Source organism: Rhineura floridana, chromosome 12, assembly GCF_030035675.1.
Source record: "Rhineura floridana isolate rRhiFlo1 chromosome 12, rRhiFlo1.hap2, whole genome shotgun sequence".
In the NCBI taxonomy this organism is placed as follows: Eukaryota; Metazoa; Chordata; class Lepidosauria; order Squamata; family Rhineuridae; genus Rhineura; species Rhineura floridana.
In genome coordinates this window covers 24,559,397-24,580,817 of record NC_084491.1, presented here as the reverse complement: position 1 = coordinate 24,580,817, position 21,421 = coordinate 24,559,397, and the positions used below count along the sequence as shown (strand labels likewise).

Genomic DNA, 21,421 nt, shown 5'->3' with positions numbered 1-21,421 from the left:
CTTTATGTGGAAGCTGTGATTGTCATAGAATCAGAAAGTTGGAAGGGACCTCAAAAGTCATCTAGTCCAGGCTTCTTTAAATTTGGCTCTCCAGATGTTGTTGGATTGCAACTCCCATCATCCCCAATCATTGGCTAAGCTGGCTGGGGTTGATGAGAGTTGTAGTCAAATAACAGCCGGGGAGCCAAGGCTGAAGAACCCTGATCTAGTCCAACACCCTGGTGATTCAGTAGGAAAGCAGCTGCTACAGCACCCCAGATAGATGGCCATCCAGTCTCTTCTTAAACAGGTCAGAGGAAGGAGAGTCATGCACTGTCCCATGTGTGTGTCCCATTCATTATCAAAGGACCTGCTCCACTACTACTGTCTTTGTTTAGAATGCTCTTGACACTCTCAGATTATGTTTGGTAGCCCCTGATAAAAGTGTATGAAATTATGAATGGGGTGGAAAAAATTGGATAGAAGCTTTTCTCCCTCCTTCATAAGACTAGAACTTGTGGACATCCAATGAAATGGAATGTTGGAAGATTCAGGACAGACAAAACAAGATACTTCTTCACACAGCACACATTTAAACTATGGAATTCATTCCCACAAGAAGTAGTGATGGCCACCAGCTGGGATGGCTTTAAAAGAGGATTAGACAAATTCATGGAGGATGAGGCTATCAGTGGCTACTAGCCATGATGGCATGTTTTATGTCCACCGTTGGAGACAGTATGCCTCTGCATGCCAGTTGCTAAGTAATCGTAAGTGGGGAGAATGCTGTTGTGTTCAAGTCCTGTTTTTGGGTTTCCCATAGGCATCAGGTTGGCCACTGTGAAAACAGGATGCTAGACTAAATGGCCGTTGGCCTGATCCAGTAGGGCTCTTCTTATGCTCTTATGTCAGTCTCTTTGAATAACTCTTCTGAGAATGCTAGTCTTGACTGCAGAAGAGGTATTTGAGATCCTAGAAGGTCAACCCATCATAAAGGAAGAGAAAGTGGGAGAGGATGTTGACATGAAACTCCAGAAGGAGCCCCTTAAGAAGCATGTGGACCAGGACATGGCAGATTTATTCCATGACTACACTTTTGAACCAGGTGACTTTTTAAACAAAGTTTTCTATTTGGTACCTTTTAGTATGACCTAAACAATGCAGATATCCGTAAGAATGTAAACCAGGGCTTGCTGTGTTCACTACTCTATTCAGGAACAGAGAATCTTGCGCCAGAGTTTCATCACGAGAGATTAGCTGTCAAAGGACCCCTCCAGATGTCCTTTTTTATTGCACTTTCATGATAATTTGTGATCATGTTGCTATTTAGGCAGTCCCATGCGGTCCTACTTTCAATACTGTTTGAACTTACAGATGTTTGGGGGCAGTCATGCAGCTTGACTTGGAATCAGTGCATGTCCTGCAACTTCCTGCTGAAATCCTGTAACATTTTATATTACATCTGTTCTGGTTTATTTTTGTCCTGCTTTTGTTGAATTATAGCCCTTCCAGACATCAATAATATGGTAGCACTGGGGGAGCATTGCGGAACAAGCTAAAGCAGAATAAATTAATCACTAATGCACTATTTTTGTGTTAAGAACATGTTTCAGGATACACCCTTAATAAAGCAGAATTCTGGAGGGGCCCTAAGCCAAACTATACTGAACTCTTGTTTAATAAAATATCTAATTTATGAATAATGAAACTAAAAGTAGCTTCTGTTTTGGGGGAGTGGAGGAGGGGGAGACACCAGCTTCTGCAGCCCTGCTCTGGTCCAAGTCTTCATCGGTCAGTGAGTTTTAATTCCATTTTTCTTGCACAGAGCCAGTCTTCGGCATCTAATCTTACAGGATAAGAGAACCAGAACACAGGGAGAAGGAAAAGCTTGAGTAAATAAAAAGGGGGATGCGATACCAGTAATATGATCTTTGGTTAGAATTGTTGGGGAGTGGAGGAACAGTTTAACAAGCTAGTTAAACAAGAGTGTTTAGCTTTCATGCAGGGCAATCCCATTGAAATAAATGGGACTCTGTAATCTTGAATCTTGGCTGCTGTCTCTCTTGGCTGATTGCAGCCCACTGAGCAGAGTGGAATGCTTGGGGACAGGGTGAAGCCACATGGGAACGAACATGAAAGAAGAGGGACGTGACTCATAGCCAGAGATGCAACAGCAAAGGCCAGAGACAAGCCCAGTAGAAGAGCTGTGAACAGCTCCAAGGCAAACAACACTATAGCCATAAAGCTGGGGAGCCTGCAGCCCGTAGGAAACAAAAAACCCTTGGCCTAATTTCATGTGCCCCTATGCAAGCAATTAGTTCAGGTGTCTGGGGGGGATGGAGGAGAGAGAACATAGGGACATAGAAAGCTGCCTTATACTAGTCAGACTATTGGCCGATCTAGCTCAGTATTGCCTACACCAGGGGTTCCCAAACTGGTCTATGGATCACCAGTGGTCTGCAAGTTTCATTCAGGTGGTGTGTGGCATGTCTGCAATAAATATTTATATTTATTTTAAAATGTATTTTTATTGCTTCTATCGTATTTAATTTTATTAGAATTTAAATTCTATGGAAGGCAGATTTTCATACTATAAAATACACTTTAAGAAATAAAAGCAATAAAATATAATGAAAAACCATACAGCAAGTAGCACAATGCATTTGAATTGCTACAACAGGCAGAAAAATCGTTAAGTGGTCCGCCAAGACCATCAGCAATTTTCAAGTGGTCTGTAGGGAAAAAAAGTTTGGGAACCCCGGCCTACACTGAGTGGCAGCGGCTCTCCAGGAGTTCCTCCCAGCCCTAGCTAGTGATGATTGAAAAATGGAAATGGACTGCTTTCAAGTCAATTCCGACTTATGGCAACCCTATGCATAGGGTTTTCATGGTAAGCGGTATTCAGAGGGGGTTTACCATTGCCTCCCTCTGAGACTGAGAGGCAGTGACTGGCCCAAGGTCACCCAGTGAGCTTCATGGCTGTGTGGGGATTCGAACCCTGGTCTCCCAGGTCGTAGTCCAACACCTTAACCACTACATCACACTGGCTCTCACATAAATGATTGAACCAGAGACCTTTTGCATGTAAAGCAGATGCTCAACTAGTGAAGTATGACTGTTCCCCTAAGCCAGCGTTTCCCAACCAGTGTGCCTCCAGATGTTGTTGGACCACAATTCCCATCTTTCCTGACCATTGGCAATGCTGGCTGAGGCTGATGGGAGTCGTGGTCCAACAACATCTGGAGGCACACTGGTTGGGAAAGGCTGCCCTAAGCTGTAGCTCCCAGAGAAATGGTGTGGGAGAGAGAGAAGGAGAGATAATGTCATGCAAAGTTGTAAACTCCAACCCTTGCGGTTCTGGCTCCCTCTACCATCAGATGCTATAAATCACGGGGAACCTGAGGTCTCCCATCATTCCTGACCATTGGCCATGTTGGCTGAGGTTAACTGGAGCTGGAGGGCTACAAGTTCCCATCCCTGCCATACATAAATATTATCTCAGGCCCTGTGGATCTCTGTACTATTGCCATCTCTTTGTAAATTATAACAATAACCTGGAAGTTAAATGTGACAAATGATATATTTGCAAGATGGTGTTTGGTGCCAAAGAAGTTACTCATTTTTTTAAATATATCAGTTTGTTTTCATATGCATATACATGTGTATCTATCTAACCATCCCCCCAATGTCTTCTAGGTGAGGTTGCATTCATAGCAGCTATTGAAAAGCACCCATGGCTGTTCAGAATTTGGGATATAAATCAGCAGTTCCTCTTCCTGATGAACAACACATTGATAGCGGCCCCACAAAATTCTGACTAATCATCAGGTAACAGCAAAACGTCATGTTTGCACATCTTAGCCTTTTCTGTTCCATCACTAGGGATGGAAAGGTCTGCCAATTTTGGTTCTCTCTGTTTCTCATTTTTCCAGTCTTAAATTCAGTTCTCCACATTTCTGCAGCAATTTGCAATTTTTTTTAAAAAAAATCCTCATGAAATTTTCCCAAGATTTTAGTGCAATGTTCTCCTAATGAACACATTTTTGTACACAGATTTGACAAATGTACACATATCTTCAAGCCAATTCTCATCATGTAAATTCATTTTTGCATGTTAGTTTTAATCATATATTTATTTTTATGGACACTTTCCCCTAATATATGCATTTTTGTAACCATTGGCTGGCGAATTGCCTTGCAAAATTCTAATACATGCAAATTTTGAAGGATGGCTGTGTTTCTGTTCTCATATTGTTTTGGAAATGGTGAATTTGATAGATTAGGCATGAAATGTGAACTGAATCAAAATTCTCACCCATCCTTATGCATCCCCCCCCAATAAACTGATTGAACACATTTGTAATTTGTGGAGTTGTGTTATAGTTGCTCTCTAATGGACAGCTGTGGGGTTGGTGACCATATCCCTTGTTGCTGCACCCAGTCTTTGGTTCAGAAAGTGACCTGCTGACTGCTCCATACTCGGGCAGAGCAATCCAACTGCCGGGAAGCTGGCGGGCAGGGGGGGCAGTGGCAGCGGAAGAGCCGTGGGATCCTCCTCCCGCTCGGGAGCTGCTGGCCTGGCTGAATGTGGGCTCCGTTGGGAGCCGTGCGCATGAGCCCCAGCAAACAGGCCTCCTTGAGAGTAAGTGCTCCGCATAAGCCTGAATGGAAATGTTATATTTTATTTTACTCCACTGACCTTTTCGCTGGCAGGATTTGCATGGGGATCAGGACCCAGGGGAGGATGTGAACACAAGAAGGATCTTGCGTAAGTCCCTCCCTGTGGCTCTGCCACGCCACGCCTCTGGAATGCCCCATTTGGAGGGCTTCTGCTGGCTTCTGCAGGCCCTCCGTCCACCAGACTGGCCTTCCCCGGTGGACCTGGTGCTGCTAGCAGGCTCCTCGTGGAGCCACATCTCCACTGCAGTGGAGGGCTGATGCCGGAGGAGCCCAGCACAGCCAGGAGCAGCTGGCACTCCACGGCATCCAACTCACCCCAGCCCGACAGAAAGGTGAGTTGGATTGCACCCTTAGCTACCTTCAGCTGAATTCCATCCCTACCCTAGATATTGTTTGCATATATTTGTATGCAGTTGTAGGGATGGAAGGACTTGCCAATTTTGGTTCTCTCAGTTTCTCAGTTTTCCAATCTTAAATTCAGTTCTCACGTTTTTGCAGCAGTTAGGGTTTTTTTTTTAATCCTCATGAAAATTCTTCAGCATTTTACTGTGAATTTCTCCTAATAAACACATTTTTGTATGCACTTTTGACTAATGTACACATTTGACTAATATTGTATTCACCTCCCCGCCTTGCCAGAGTGAGCAAGCAGGTGTTTGGCGCAGCAATTGTTCTTCCATGGAACATCTCCCTCCACCACATCATAGGACAGCCCTGTAAGGTACTAATCCTGCAGCTGTGCTATCCTACTGATACACCTTTTTTTCCTCCCTAACTGCAATTTGATATTTTCTTAGAAGAGAAACATTATGGATCTTTACCAGAGAAAATAAGGAATCCAAGAGCTTCAGTTTCTTTAATAAACTGAAGGCAACCCAGCAACTTGCTGCTTTGAATCCACAGCATTCCAGAGCTGGTTCATAAGCACTTCACCTGAGCCAAACAAGCCTATTGGTTTGAGTTGCCAAGGAGGTGTTGCGATCACTCTGTTCTCTTTTCAAAGAAAGAGGATTTCATAAAGGAAGCCACAGACCTGAACTTACAAGATCTGAACAGGGTGGTTTACAACAGATGCTATTGGAGGTGGCTGATTCATAGGGTTGCCATAAGTCGTAGTCGACTTGAAGGCACACAACAACAACAACATCCTTAGTGCAAAGCCATTGGTTTTAAGGCAAAAAGGAAAAGGAGGAAGGTACTGTCTATTTGGTATGTTAAAATGAAGCTTTAGGTGGAAAACTGGAGATGGGGTGTTTACAAAAGGGATTAGGATTATGAGAGTGTTAGGCATAAGCATTTGCTTTAATTGTGCTTTTCGTAGTATTTTAAGTATGCTCTAAGTGGCGCGAGGAGTGGAGCAGTAGATCTACCATTGCGTTGCAAGCCTTGTACTTTCGTGTATTTTCTTCTTTCTTGCTGTGCTAGCACCAGATTCAGCATCCATGTATACAATGTACTGAAAATATGTTAGATCTCCATGGAGAAGATATTGTTCAACATAAGTTGCAAACCAGGCACATTCTCCAACAATTTTGCTTTTGTTTTTCGACATCTTTGAACTCCCAAAGAACTTATGCACTCATGGGACTTTATCTGCCATGGAGAGCAAGGACAGTTGCATGCCTTATGCCAGCATGGTGTAATAGTTAGAGGGCTGGCCTAGAACATGGGAGACCAGGGTTCAAATCCCCACTCAGCCAGGAAGCTCACTGGGTGTCCTTGGGACAGTCATAGTCTCTCAGTCTAACCTACCTCACAGGGTTGTTGTGAGGATAAAATAGAGGGGAAGAGCCATGTATGGCACCTTGAGCTCCTTGGTGGAAAGGTGGGCTACAAACATAATAAAATATAAAAATAAAATAAAACAAATAAGCTGCCATCTCTGTGATTTCATGAACAGGCAAGTCCTTCATTAGCTTCATGCTTTCAGGAATTTGTCCAGAATTCCAAGAGCCAGTTTATATCCTGCAATTGCTCTAATTTTTAACAGCAAACTCAGCGTTCAAAGAACTCAGTTTTTTTTCTGGACTTCTGAGATCTAGGACAGAAATAGACCCTCTCATAATAAACCACATTCCTCTTGAGGATGAGATCGTATCAGACTGGGCCAGAACAGTCTCAGAATTGTGTTTATGGCCCCCCTTTGGCAAAGGTAAAGGATTTATACAATTGCTGGTGTCGCTGCTTTAGCATTAAGGGAGTGAACTTACTTGCAGTATCATTTCTTCCTTTTGGAATGTTATGGCCAGGTAAAGAGAAGCAAATCTTTCTTTCCGTTCATGCCATGCCGCCAGGATCATTATCATGCCATCAAAGCTGCGGACAATCTGGTTCCAGTTACTCTCAATGATGCCATCAGGGGTCCATCCCTTCAGGGCTGTTGTCCCTGGATCAGCTGTCTGGAAGCACATTCATTCTGGGGAAAAGGTCTTCAGTAGGATTATTAAAGCTAAAGGCTTCTGGTGCAGAAGACGGTGCCCCCATTTCTTGGCAGGAATTTCTGGATTTAAAACATGACTTTTCTGGCATAGGGATAGATGGGATTTGTCTATTTCTGGCCCATGTTTTGCACTTGTCCATACTTCTGTCCCTTCTGTCCTGTTTCTGCATTAATCTGTGATTTTTTTTTAAAATCAATACAAAAATTCTAGGGTTGTATTCAATGGAGGTCATACTGAGAGTAGTGTAATTGAAGTTAATAGATATGACTAGCCTAGGTTCATTAATTTAAATGAGTCTTCTCTAAGTAGAATCTATTTGGATACAATCCTAAATATATATTTTTGAACATCATTTGTCACAAAATGTGCATTTCTAAATATATTTCATCTCAAAGGAGGCATTTGTAAACATAATTTATCCTAAAATCTGTGTTTGTTTACTTATCTCAGTACATTTTTTTTTTAGCTGAGAACTGCATTGCAAAATTGAAAGTGAAATCTGAAGAATAAGTCTGTGTGTGTGATCCACAAATTAGTCCAGGAGTCAGTTTATCTCAGAATTCACCAAGGCTGGTTTCCCTAAGCATCCCTACACTGACACTGTACCATAGTGACAGTGTTGCAATTAAAGGACTCTTAATGATAATCAGGAGAGCCAGTAGTGGTTTGAGTGTTGGACTATGACCTGGGAGACCAGGGTTCGAATCCCCACACAGCCATGAAGCTCACTGGGTGACCTTGGGCCAGTCACTGCCTCTCAGCCTCAGACGAAGGCAATGGTAAAACCACCTCTGAATGCAGCTTACCATGAAAACTCTATTCATAGGATTGCCATAAGTTGAAATCGACTTGAAGGCAGTCTATTTTTCAATGAACATCAGAGTGTAGTTTTTGATTTTTTGTGTTCTAAGCTGGGCCTCAGTTGACATTTCCAGAAAGAACTTTCAAGGCAATCAGCATTAAGTTGAGTTCCAAGTGTGCATGATGCACTTATTTGAACATGACGGCTGTAATGCCCAAATCGTTGTCATCTGTTAAGTGGAGTACAAGATCCTTGCAGATTGGTTGCCAGGCTGGTAGCAATGAATGCTGGGGGACAAAGCTGCAAAAGGGATGAAGAAGCAGTGATGTTTAGTTGGGGTGAGGGATTAGGCTTATTACATAGGAACACAAGAAGCTGTCTTAATACTCAGTCAGACCATTGGTCCATCTGGCTCAGAATTACCTGCACTGACTGGAGATGCCTGGCGTTGAACCTGGAGCATTCTGCATACAAGGCAGATGCTCTGCCACTGACCTATGGCCCTTCCCCATGTTGTTAGTCTTCATGCGTAGCTTTTTCACCAATGCAAATGGGAAGATCAGTTGCACACCCAGTATATAATGAATGTTCAAGGAAGCAGAGACTTTCAAGTGAAGTAAGGGGTGAGGCTTATTGGTGAAGAAGGCCAAGCACTGAAAACATTCAGGGCCAAACTAGAGCTGTGTACACACCATACATTTAAACACATTTAAAGAACATACCCCCCTCCCAAGGATCCTGCTATGTTTCCACTTAGGGATGGGAAAATCTGTCAATTTCGGTTTCTCTTAGTTTCTTACTTTTCCAGTCTAAAGTTCAGTTCTGTACATTTCCTTATCAATTTGTGATTTTTTAAACAAAAAGTCCTCATGAAAACTCATTGGCATTTTAATGGGAATTTCTCATAATACATAATATTTCTATGCAACTTTGCCTAAAATACACATTTTTGCAAAGCAATTTTGCCTAAAATAATGCATTTTTGTATGGCATTTTTACTGACAGTTTATCCCAGTATATTCATTTTGAACACATTAGTTGCCTTGCCTTGCAAGATTAAGAGAAGTGCAGATTTTAAAGTATGACTGTGTTTCAGTTCTTGTACATTTTGAAAAGTGCAAATTATGCACATTTTAAATGTGAACTGAATTAGATTTCTCCCCTATCCCTATTTCCAGTGGAGGTCTAGTTTGGTCCTCAGTGGCTGAATTTTCCAAATAGCTTTTGCACCAGTGCAAATGTGAACGTCATTTACACGACTTTTATGCAACCAATCCATGAAATCAGCATTGCAGAAAGATCTGTTTCATCTCCATTGAAAAGCTGACATGTTTTAAAAAACCAAATGGCTTGTGCTGCCTTAAGTTAGACTTTAAAGCATCACCAGACTCACTGCAATGAGGCTTAGAGTAGAGACATGCATATTATTCTGTCAGTCCCAGTGCATCTCCACCTCTCTTTTCTGAAAATGGGGGCACACAATGCTAGTCAAACCCCACCCCTTTTTACTATAACATCTGGTGGGATCAGCTCGAGTGCATTTTTTTTAATTCAGTGGTAAACAGACTTCACAACTGATCGGCAGATCAACCTGTTGCCTCTCCAGGTGTGGCCAATTGAAACACTTTACTGTAGGCAGCCAGTGTGCTCACAGCCATAGCCATGTGTTTGTTCCCCAAATTAGCCTTTGGCATGACATCAAGACCCACCAGTGTAACCGAGCAGCTATAAAGCATCGCGTAAATTCCAGAGGTGAGCAGAGAGAGGGAATCTACAGCTCAAGACACAGAACTTCCTGACTTCATCACAGGTACAATCTCATCAATTATCTCTCTGGACTCCCCCACCCCACCGCCATGGGTTAGATTGTCTGCTTTCAGGGCTACCTGTGAGTAGGGATGGACAAATCTGTCAGTTTGGGTTTCTCTCAATTTCTCTGTTTTCCAATCTTCAGTTCTCCATATTTTCACAAAAGATTACATAAAAAAAATAGTTAGAAAGATTCATTGTCATCTTAGTGCACATTTTTTCCTACTGTACATATTTTCATATGAATTTTGCCTAATTTGTACACATTTGATGGCAAAATTCAGAGAAGTGTGCATTTCAAAGGATAGCTGCATTTCAGTTCACAGATTGTTTTGGGAAGTGTGAATTGAGTAGATTTGCATTAGAATGCGAACTGAACCAAATTTCTCCCCCATCCCTACCTGTGAGGCAGGAGATCTGTCTCTAATACTTTCCTTGGGCAATTTGCCAATCTATCATTAGGGTTCATCTGGGGAACAGGCAGGTTAGAGTGATAGACAGTCATATTTCCCTGCAGTTCTAACCAAAAATAGCTGATATGTCCTGATATGGTTTGCCTGATCTTTAAAAATTCCTCACCATTGTTTTAGTTATTCTTTTTCTAGTTTTGCTTTTCATTTAGTTATTTCCTTACACGTATATCCCACCCTTTCTTCCTTCAAGGTGGTATACATGCAGCTTCTGCCTTCCAGTCACCTGTGTAGGCACCTACAGAGCCGAGACCTGCTTAGCTTTAGCAAGATGGTGGCCTTATGTGCTTTCAGATCATATCCTAAGACTAGAACTTTTAATTATTTCATTTAAGAGATGTATGTCATCCCTTTCCATTCTGCATCTATTCTTTGTCTAGTTTTGTGGTATTGTTTTTTATGAATTTAATGTAATCTCCCGTCTGCATTTATATAAAGGAAAGGGGGGGATATACATTTCTTAAATAAAATCCATAAATCTCTCTCTCCCTGTTAGGGATAGAAGGATCTGTCAGTTGTAGTTCTCTCGCTTTCTCATGTTTCCAGTCTTAAATTTGGTTCTCCACATTTCTGCAGCAATTTGCTTTTTTTAAAAAAAAGAAATTCTCATGAAACTTCTTCACTATTTTAGAGTGAATTTTCCCTAATGTATTTATTTTTGCATGCAGTTTTGACAAATGTACACATTTTTGAAAGCTTCTCTTAATATAATGCATTTCATTACACTATTTTCACTAATATATTTCAAAGCACATTTCCCCCTAATATATACATTTCTGTAAACGTTTGTAGGAAAACTGTCTCACAAGATTTAGATCAGTGCAAATTTTGAAGGATAGCTGTGTTTCAGTTCTCATAATGTTTTGGAAAATGCAAATTTAATAAATTTGGCTTTAAATGCGAACTGAGTCAAATTTCCCTGCCATCCCTACTCCCCATCCTGGCAAAGGTGCTATTATCTTTGCCACAGAGAAGACAGAAGCACGATATAGATACTTACATTTCTTCCCACGTGGGCTTGAGTGGCATTTGGGGAATGGGGGGGGATTTAGATTCAGGAAATGGCATCAGGGAAAGAGGTAAATAAAACAGAAATTAGAGGTCTATGTGAATGCTTCACATTTCTTTTTTTTAAAACTGGGATTTGCATTGCAGATTTGCAACATTACAGCTGAATCTCCTTTCTTCTCATGATAGCTAATGTATAGTCATTGGGTGCCTCCATCTCATGCAACTCTGCAGCTAGACACCACATGGGAACCTAGCAAGCAACCTTATACTGAGTCAGACTATTTATTTATTACATTTATATACCGCCCCATTGGTCCTCTAGTTCAGTATTTTGTATGCTGCCTACAGGGTTTCAGGCAGGGGACATTTGATTCTGTAGATGGGACCTTCTGGATGCACAGTGGATGCTCTAGCACTGAACTGTAACCTCTTCACCAAAACACTGGTGAAGATCATTCACAAGACCTGGACAGATTACAGACTTTGCTTCAGTTTTTCCAGCCTGATTCCTTAACCAGCTTTTTAAACAGTTCCTAGGCCCAGTGCCTTTTAACTTTGCCATTTGGGCAATGGGTTATGAGATGGAAATGTAATATATGTGTGCTACTAGAGCAAAACAGATGCTTTGGGGTCCAAAAACATAGAGGACTTGCATCAGGGACTATTTCAATGTGATAAAATGCATGGAAGATGGCAGCCAGACCCTTTCCCAACAAACTCCTCTAACTGCTGTAGAACAGGGAACAATCCAACCTGTTTATCTATTCTTCACTGATGCAAGAGTGGGGAAATTGTACTTGCTGAATTTGCTGTAGTGAAGCTGTAGGACATTTGATTAGGAAAGGTGCTGCAACGCGGATGTCAAAAGGTGACATGAGTTTCAGGCCACATCCACATTATACATTAAAAGTGCTATGATTCCACTTTACACAGTTATGGCTTCCTATGAATCCTGGGGACTATAGTTTGTTTAGGGTGCTGAGAGGTTTTAGGAGACCCCTGTTCCTCACACAGAGCTACCATTCTCAGAGTTCCCTGGGAAGAGGGGTTGATTGCTAAACCATTCATACACCCTTAAAAAACACCCATAAAACAAATTACAGTTTCAAGAATAGGGTAGGTCCTAAAAATATACATCTCAAGTGTCAAAGGCCAGTGTGCATCTTCATCATTTGATGAGAACCCTGCAGTGAAGATGTCAGACACACCTCTGCGGGGAGGCAGTTCCACAACTTAGGGGCTGCCACAGAGAATCTCCTCTCCTAGGCCATCCCTCCCATCTACTTCATAGGGTTGTTGTACTTAACCTACCTCATGGGGATGTTGTGTGGATAAAAAAAGGGGAGGAGAAGAACCATATACACCACCTTGAGCTCATTGGGGGAAAGGTGAGGTATAAATGTAATAAATAAATAATTATTAATGTAATTTAGGCTGCTTTTCCAAAGACATCAAAGCACTGAAAAATGAGAATGAAAAATGCAGACCACAACATACCAGAAAAGCAGCCTAACAATTATTAAATCAAAAGTTAGCTGGAAAAGATATATAGCGTCTGCTGAGGGGATGTTCAATACCAAACCTCAGGAGGTATGATTGGGTGTGTGGGACAATCAATGGACCTGCTCCGCAACTATCTTGGTTTAGATCTTGAAGCCCTCAGTTGTCTGTTTGTCAGGAACTGCAGCCTATGACATCAGCCTCTCTTAATAGCTTCTATCCAGATTGTAGCAGCGACTGCAGAAGAGGCATCTGAGATCCTGAAGCTCAACCAATCCTAGAGAAGGACCTAGGAAAGTAGGAGAAGCTGTAGAGATGGAACGTCCCTGTAACCCTCTGGGGCTGGTAATTGGGAAGTGCAAACCTCTGACGTTTGCACCCCACAAGTGTAAGCCCCACAAGATGGACCTCCAGAGGAGGAAGCCACAGAAGAAGATTTGGGATCAAGAAATGTTCGAATTATTCTGCAAATTTGGGGCAGGTAAAAAAACCACTGATTACTTTTCTTTTTTTCTATTTGTTGCTCTGGATTAGTTCCCAAACGGTGCAGATACCCTTAAATGTTTAAACTGTGCAGATATCTTAAAATATTTAGTTCAGGACTGGGGAACCTATGGCCATCCAGATGTTGTTGGACTACAACTCCCATCATATTTCACCAGTGGGGCTCATGGCTAGGGCTGACAGGAGTTGGAATCCAGCAACATCTGGGGAGCCTATAGGTTCCTCACCCCTGATTTACACAATGTACAAATGCACCTTATTTTCATGATCCCATACAAGGACAGGTATGCCAACTGGGGTCATGCCCCCTTTGTAGCAGTTTCCCACAAAAACAATAGGGGCTAAAACGTTTAAAAAGGAAACCCTCAATGTTAAGACTCTCAGAGGGCAGGGCTCTATTTGAAGGAGTCCTCTGTTTGAAGGACTGCCTGGTTCAAGCCTGGTCTAAAAGTAAAGGATCATAAGAAGGGTGAGAAGGAGAGATCTTGCCGTTGCCCATCAACAGTAAATGCTTGGCAGCAGACTGAACAGGCATCCAAGGTGACAGTCTTAGTCCATGCACACACCATACATTTAAAACACATTTCTTCCTTCAAAGAATCCTTGGGAACTATAGTTTGCTCCTCACAAAGTTACAATTCCCAGGACCCTTAACAAACGACAGTTCCCAGGATTCTTTGGGGAAAATCATGTGCTTTAAATTGTATGGTATGCCAGAGCTTGGAAAAGTTACTTTTTTTGAACTACAACTCCCATCAGCCCCAGCCAGCGTGGCCACTGGATTGGGCTGATGGGAGTTGTAGTTCAAAAAAGTAACTTTTCCAAGCTCTGGTGTAGCCTTACCCATTGTGATGAGGTGTATTGTATTTCCATTTAAATTATAGCTATTATTTCTAAATTGGCATTTATAGATATAAATTAGCATATGCAGATCAGTGCCCTCTTCCATTTTTTTTGGTGATGCATTTCTTATTTTGGGCAATGTGTTAGTGGCCACTTTAGTGCATTGCAGTTGTTTAGTCTTGATGTAACTGGGGCTAGGTCCCCCTTCTCTAGGTTATCTGCAGCTAGAGCATCAGCCTAAGCAGGTAAAAAGTACTTTTAGCCGCTGCCTCTATGTGCATTTTTACAGAGAGCAGTGAGGCCCCATCTGCACCTTACATTTAAAGCACTATAATACCACATTAACTAGTCATGGCTTCCTCCAAAGAATCCTGGGAACTGTCATTTGTTAATGGTGTTGAGAGTTGTTAGGAGACCCTTTTCCCCCACACAGAGCTTCAATTCCCAGAGTGGTTTAACAATCAATCCCTCTTCCCAGGGAACTCTAGCTCTGTCAGGGGACTGTTGGTCTCCTAACAACTCTCAGTGCCCTTAACAAATTATAGTTTACAGGATTCTTTGTGGGAAACAATGACTGTTTAAAGTGCTGTCATACAGCTTTAAATATATGGTGCAGATGGGACATGAGTCCAGCAGAACCAGCAAACTTGGTCCTTCGGGGACTGCAACCAAGACTTGCTGCAAACCTCCATCTAGATCAGTTCCCTATCCATAACACCTGTCTGGATTAGGCTTCAGCTTGTTTGGCTTCATCCATCCCAAATTCTCTTCTCTCCTGCCTAGTGTTACACAGACATAATATTTCATTTGATTTTTAAGCCAGGTCAGTCCTGTTGGAAAGGGAACTAAACAGTATGATATCCCAGGAACTGTTCTGTCTTGGCAAACTGCAGACCATAGGGCAGGGCAGAACCCATGGTGGCAAAGTGGTACCACATGGAATCAGAAGGAAGTGACAAGGCCAAGACCAAACAGCAAAGGCAAGAACAGGCAAGCCAGGAAGTCAGTCAGATAAAAGAAACATGGCTGAACATAGCCTTTAAATCAGCTTTTCCCAGACTGGATTTTTTGGACTACAAATCCCATCATCCCTGATCATTGGCCATTCTAGCTGGGGCTGATGGGAGTTGGAGTCCAAAAAATCTAAAAGACACCAGGTGCAACGAGCCCTGCAGATCAGTCCTGGAGCGATGAAGAGGACGAAGATACAGATTGGGACCCAGGGGAGGGTCCTAGCAACTTACAACCAGGAAGTGCTGAGGCAGTAGGCTTCCGTACTTCTGACAGTGACAGCTCCTCCCCCTTAGCTCCAGTTACCGCAGATGGAATGCTGGGTGCTGGCTGATCAGGAGCTCATCCCTTCTCCTCCCCTCCTCTCCTCCCCTTCTCCCAGGGCTCTGCCACTATGCATACCTCCTATAGAGAAGGAGGATCTTGATGATGTGCCACCACCCCCATTGCTCCAGACATGCAGACAACTGAGACAGCAGGCTCAGTTGGCCCCCACTTTCTCATCTAGAAAGAGTGCTTGCATGTGTGTGCACTCCCGTTCTGTGACACCTTCCTCACGCAAGTAGAAAGGGCCAACCTGAACCTACTTAAGGAGGTGTGACAACACCTTAGCTTTGAGTAGTCATGCCCAGTTGTGCAGTGTACAGATGAAGAATCTTGTGTGACCTGTGAGCTGATCCATGAAGTGCACTAAACTGGAGTTTTTCATTAAACATACTGGAGAAAGATATATCAGCAAGTCTGAGTCTGATTCCAACAGGTTAGGCCAGGACACCAGGTTGGAGAAGGCTGCCCTTGGAGAGAGATGGTTTTTTAAAGGCACTGCACTCCAGCTTGGAATCTGGCACTGCTTAGGCATTTGGTCTTCTCTCTGAAGCAGGGGTAGCCAACATGGTGCACTCTAGATGTTGTTGGACTACAACTCCCAACATGCTTGATCGTAGGCCATGTTGGCTGGTGCTGATGCAAGGTGGAGTCCAACAACCTTTGGAGATTGCCTCATTTTCTACCCCTGCTCTGAAGACTGGTTGATTTCTTATGGAAGGGAAAATAGCAAACATGAGATCTAGGCTGGGTGGGTTCTTGAAGGGCTTAAACATTTAATAAAAAAGAGGAACATTTGTCACTGCAACCAGTGCATTTACCATTGCATGCATATTCTTTGCATATTGCACCTGTGATTACATGTGGCAAGTGACCCATATCATATATATGCAAGATGGTGTCCAGAGCCAAACATTAATTCCTTCTTTAGAACATTTCTTTATTTGTATGTAAGTAATATGTATGTACCTTTCCCATTCCTGCTACAGATCCTCCTCCACGTATGAATTTCCCCTCGAGTGTAAACCAACCCCAGTTGTTCAGACTATGGGACATTAGCCAGAAGTTCCTCTTCCTGATAAACAACATGCTGGTAGCAACTTCACAACAGTCTGGTTCATCAGGTAACAGCTGAATCTCTTTTGTTCTGTTTGCATTTCTCGGCTCCACACCCATAGTTATTTGATGGGACATATCTGTAAATTCTGGAACTGGGCCATAGAGATGTCAAGAGATGCCACTCTTTAGTGGGCTTGATGACTTTCCCCCCTTGCTCCAGCTTCATTACTTCCTTGGCTCAAAATGAGGCCTGCAGAAAGCTCCCTTCTTAGCTACCATATATTGACCTCCACCCTGCTCCTGTCGTACTTCATATATGAAGACTTGTATTTGTTCCCATGGGCCTTCCCAGTTTTGGTAACTTGGGAGTAGAGTGCCTGTGGCCCTCCAGATATTATTGGGCTCTAGCTCCCATCAGCGCATCCAGCATGGCCAATTGTCAGGGACAATGCGAAGGTCATAGATTCCCCACCTCTGCTGTAAATCGTAATGTTAACCTTCCATAAGTGGTTTCTTATCCAAAACTCTAGTACCAATGGAAGATGCTTTTCACTCTTTCTTGTACTACTGACCCTGTTTCTTGCCTGTTGTTCTCCTCCAGGGCAGTTAATGGCCGTGGTCCCCAATAAAGCTCTTGATCCAATGTACCAACCCATCTTTATGGGCCTCTCTGATAAGCTACACACCCTGAACTGTGTGCAGTCTGATGGGGGTCAACCTCAGCTACAGTTACTGGTGAGTTTCATTTGTTGTTCAAAATCTTTTTTGATTCTCTAAGAAATTATTAGTTTGCCCTTCTTTTTTGCCCTATGACTGGGACTGCATATTCTTTGCTAAACATAGCCTGATATTCTGTACTAAGATGATCCACATTCTCCACCTAGAGAATACTTAGACCTACTGGTGCTTCTAAGCTGCCCATTTTCTCTCGGGTTATGATCTCACTTTTAACAGAAAATTCAGATGATGTGTTGGCTGTATTTCATTAGCGTTTTCTATGTCTCCCATGTTTTTGAGAACTGCTTGGTGACTGTAACAGAAGCTAATTGCAGCACTAGCCTGTCCAGTGTGGAGAGACAAAGTACAATTCAGGCTTTTAAGGTCCAGGGCAGCCTTTCCCAACCAGTGTGCCTCCGGATGTTGTTGGACCACAATTCCCATCTTTCCTGTCCATTGGCAATGCTGGCTGAGGCTGATGGGAGTTGTGGTCCAACAACATCTGAAGGCACACTGGTTGGGAAAGGCTGGTCCAGGGTATCTTAGGGATTGCCTGAACCCTTATATCCCAGCTCAATCACTAAGATCATTTGCAGGAGCAGCTTTGGTTGTCCCCTGAGTGACTAAGGCTCATTTAACATCGACACAAAATGAGCCTTCAGTGTCATCAGCTCAGTTCTCTGGAATACTCTGCCAACAGAAATTCAGCAGGCACCTTCAGTTTTATCTTTTAAATGCCTGCTGAAAACCTTTCTTTTCCACCAGGCTTATGCAGGCAATTAAGAATGTCTTTTTGCAATAGGTGACCTTTGTTTTTTTTTACTGTATTTTACTGTACATATTTTTTAAAAAACTTGTTGTAAACTGCTTTGATGTTTTTAAATGAAATGAAAAATGGACTGCCTTCAAGTCAATCCCGAGTTATGGTGACCCTATGAATAGGGTTTTCATGGTATGCGGTATTCAGAGGTGGTGTACCATTGTCTTTTTCCGAGGCTGAGAGGCAGTGACTGGCCCAAGGTCACCCAGTGAGCTTCATGGCTGTGTGTGGATTCGAACCCTGGTCTCCCAGGTCCTAGTCCAATAGCGGTATACATGTATTTATAAATAAAATAAATAAATACTGTGTCTTTAATTAAAAGCTTCCTGTGTTTGCAGGTTCTACCTGCTTTGTTGCTGCCTGTTCAGCACCACTGTGGGATTAGTTATGAATTTGCCCTTAATGAGGTATTTAATTACTGGTTTCCATTTTTATTATTATTTACACAAGGAAACAGTGCTATTTGCTGTAAAGGTGAGAAAATAAAATGATGATGAAAATTAGTAATTAAAGACTGCTGGGAGAAAACAAGCCTTCTAAGGGTCAATTCACTGCTACTCCTACAGCCACACTGTCCTGTTGATGCAATATAACATTTCTTTCTAACTGAGCCTTCATGTTTTCTTAGGTAAGAGACATAATGGATCTTTATAAAGCAAATGAGGAATTCAAGAGCTTTACTTTCTACAGCAAGACGGATGGCAGTGATGAGACTTGCAGTTTTGAATCTGCTGCATTCCCGGGTTGGTTCCTAAGCACTTCGCATGAGCCAAACAGGCCTCTTGGTCTGAGTCACCGTGGAACCACTGACATCACTACGTTTTATTTTCAAAGAACAAACTCCACTGATAGACAAGAGCCATTGTTTTAAGGGAAAACCAAAGTGGAGGAATTTGCAGGCTACATGCTGATATTTTTGATATGTGGCAGAATGAAGCCTTTTATAGCTTTATGTGAAAAAAGAATGGGATGGGGTTTGATTGCAAAGCAGAATTTATTATTAGGACTGGATTTAGATTTAGATAGTATGCTAGATCCAAAAAATGTATTGGTGTGCATGCACATGGCCATAGCCACAGCTGAAGAATGCCTAGTAAGAAAGTTCTTTGGGAAATGCATGGACTATGGAGGTGCTAGACTGTGGCATTTATTTCTCCTGCACAGTAGAACTTTGCACACCTAGTGCAGCAAATCACTGCACAGAAAACTGTTTCCAAGGATAGGTTATTTTTGCTGGATTGGTGCCAAACAATGTGTGGACAGCACTGAGTTGTGCACCTAGTTTTCGCATGAAGTGATGCTAGCCCAGTACACCATGATGTACATAATGCTAGAATTGGTGTCTCCCCTCATTGCTGTACGGTTACTGTTTTAAGACTATTGCCCGCTTCAACTAATTTTAGCATGCAGCTTTTTTAGGATGGTGAAGACACAGACTTACACCAGAGCAAATGAGCAGAGTTATAGTTGCAGCTCTGCAGGTCTCAGGGCCAAATATGACATGACATTAAATGTGTCATTAGAAATCCTGTTGGTTTCCTTTAAAAATTAACAGCAAATGCAGAAGGGGGAATTTTCATCAGGATTGTAACACATGGGGAGGGGCAGTTTAACCTTTTCCCATGCCAATGACCCCTTCTCCCCATGCTATTATTAGATCCAGGGGGAAAACAAAAGCTCCCATTGGCTTCTTTCCCTGCTGGTTACAGTCCCATTGAAAATGCTATTACTTTTTTAAAAAGAAGCTGATGAGCTTCCCAATAACACATTTAGTACCAGTCTGGTCCTCAGCTGCAGTGCAGAATGGAATTTGGGTCAGAAACTAGGTCCTTGATCATTTCATCTTTTGTTACTACTACTACTACTAGTACTACTACTAATAAACATTTCTAATCCTCCTGGGCGTAGAGAGAAAAGTGTTTTGCATTCAACATGTTTTATGCTGAACTGAATGGAGAGCCAGTGCAGACTCAGGGAGCAACATCTCCTCAAGGCAACATAGCCACAGGCTCCAACAAGAAGCACTTCACACTCCAGATAAGGAAACAGAATTGCCATTAGAATGCCAGTGATAGGTCTCTTGATGCAAGCATGAGCAAAGTATGATATCACCAGCAACAAACTCTCCATTCCCTCTTTGCATAGCAGATGTGCTCTATTAGGCAGAGTGAGATGCACTGTCCCCTTAAATAGACTCCATCTTAGGGGAAGGGGCCGCAGCTCAGAGACAGAGCATCTGCTTTACGTTCAGGAGCTCCCATGTTCAATCTCTGGCATCTTCAAGTTGGCCTGGGAGAGGCTTCTTGTCTGAAATCCTGGAAAGCTGCTGCCAGTCAGTGTAGGTGACACTGAGCTAGATGGACCAATGGTCTGACACAGTATAAGACATCTTCCTTTATTTCCTCTTCTCTCCCCCTTACTTCAAAGTAGCCCTTCTGAAGGCTTGCATTAAGATCACTGCCAGCAAGCTGTACAAAACCCTGTTAATATGTTGCTTACACATGTGTGAAACTTGAACAAGGACCAAAAATTATGAATCCTTAGGTAACTGGTAAGAAAAATTACAAACTCTTAGGTGAGACAGTGGTTTGTAGGCTGTTTTGTAAATACTCAGAGATGATTATGCTTTTCAATAACAGCATAATCCTATACATTCCTCTGATCTGGAGGCCTTTTCCATAATTTCTCTTGTCCAAGCTAGACAAATGAAAAGCACTCTAGACATGATCGGAGGCAACCTACCTAGTTTATGAACTTTCCAGAATCTTGGTGGATTCTGGCACAAGTTACTTTCCATCATTCCCTCTCCAGCAAATTCTGAACTGATGGTAAAAGCACTGCCATAGACACTCAGACTGCAATGCTGTACACATTTACCTGGGAGTAAGACTACATTCACACCATACATTTATTCCACTATTATTCCACTTTAAACAGTCATGGCTTCCCCCAAAGAATTCTGGGAAGTGTAGTTTGTGATGAGTGCTGAGAATTGTTAGGAGAGCCCTATTTCCCTCACAGAGCTACAATTCCCAGTTTTTTCTTGGAAGAGGGACTGACTGTTAAAACACTCTGGTGATTGTAGGCAAGCCCGGCACCAACGGGTGGCCAGGTGGGGCATGGACCAAAGGGCCCCTGTGGCTCAGAAGGGCCCCTTCTAAATGCATAGGCTGGGGCTGGGAGAGTAGAGCTCCTGCTTTGCGATCTGCACTAGTGTTGGGTCATGAGGCGTGATTTGCAGCAACACCCCAGGCAACACACCTTGCATGCAGCCAGCATGGACTGAAATAGGCTCAGCTGCCCCACTTCCCATGTCACTACGTCAGCACGCGAGCACACTGCAGGCACACACCTGCCATCATCCAAGATGGCTGTTGGGGTTAATGCCCTTGCTGCCATCTTGCGTGATGGCACTAGCACAGTGACACAGGAGGTGGGGCAGCTGGGCCTA

The 21,421-nt window shown here is 42.8% G+C and overlaps 1 protein-coding gene across 1 annotated transcript; it reads left to right on the top strand.

The window, feature by feature from the left end:
• Positions 1-13,099: 13,099 nt before the first annotated feature.
• LOC133368491 (interleukin-36 receptor antagonist protein-like) lies at positions 13,100-19,775 on the top strand. Its single transcript, XM_061592775.1, has 4 exons — positions 13,100-13,173; positions 16,364-16,498; positions 17,035-17,168; positions 18,599-19,775. The coding sequence occupies exons 1-4, from the start codon at positions 13,143-13,145 to the stop codon at positions 18,839-18,841; spliced, it is 543 nt and encodes a 180-aa protein (XP_061448759.1). The 5' UTR covers positions 13,100-13,142; the 3' UTR covers positions 18,842-19,775.
• Positions 19,776-21,421: the final 1,646 nt, after the last annotated feature.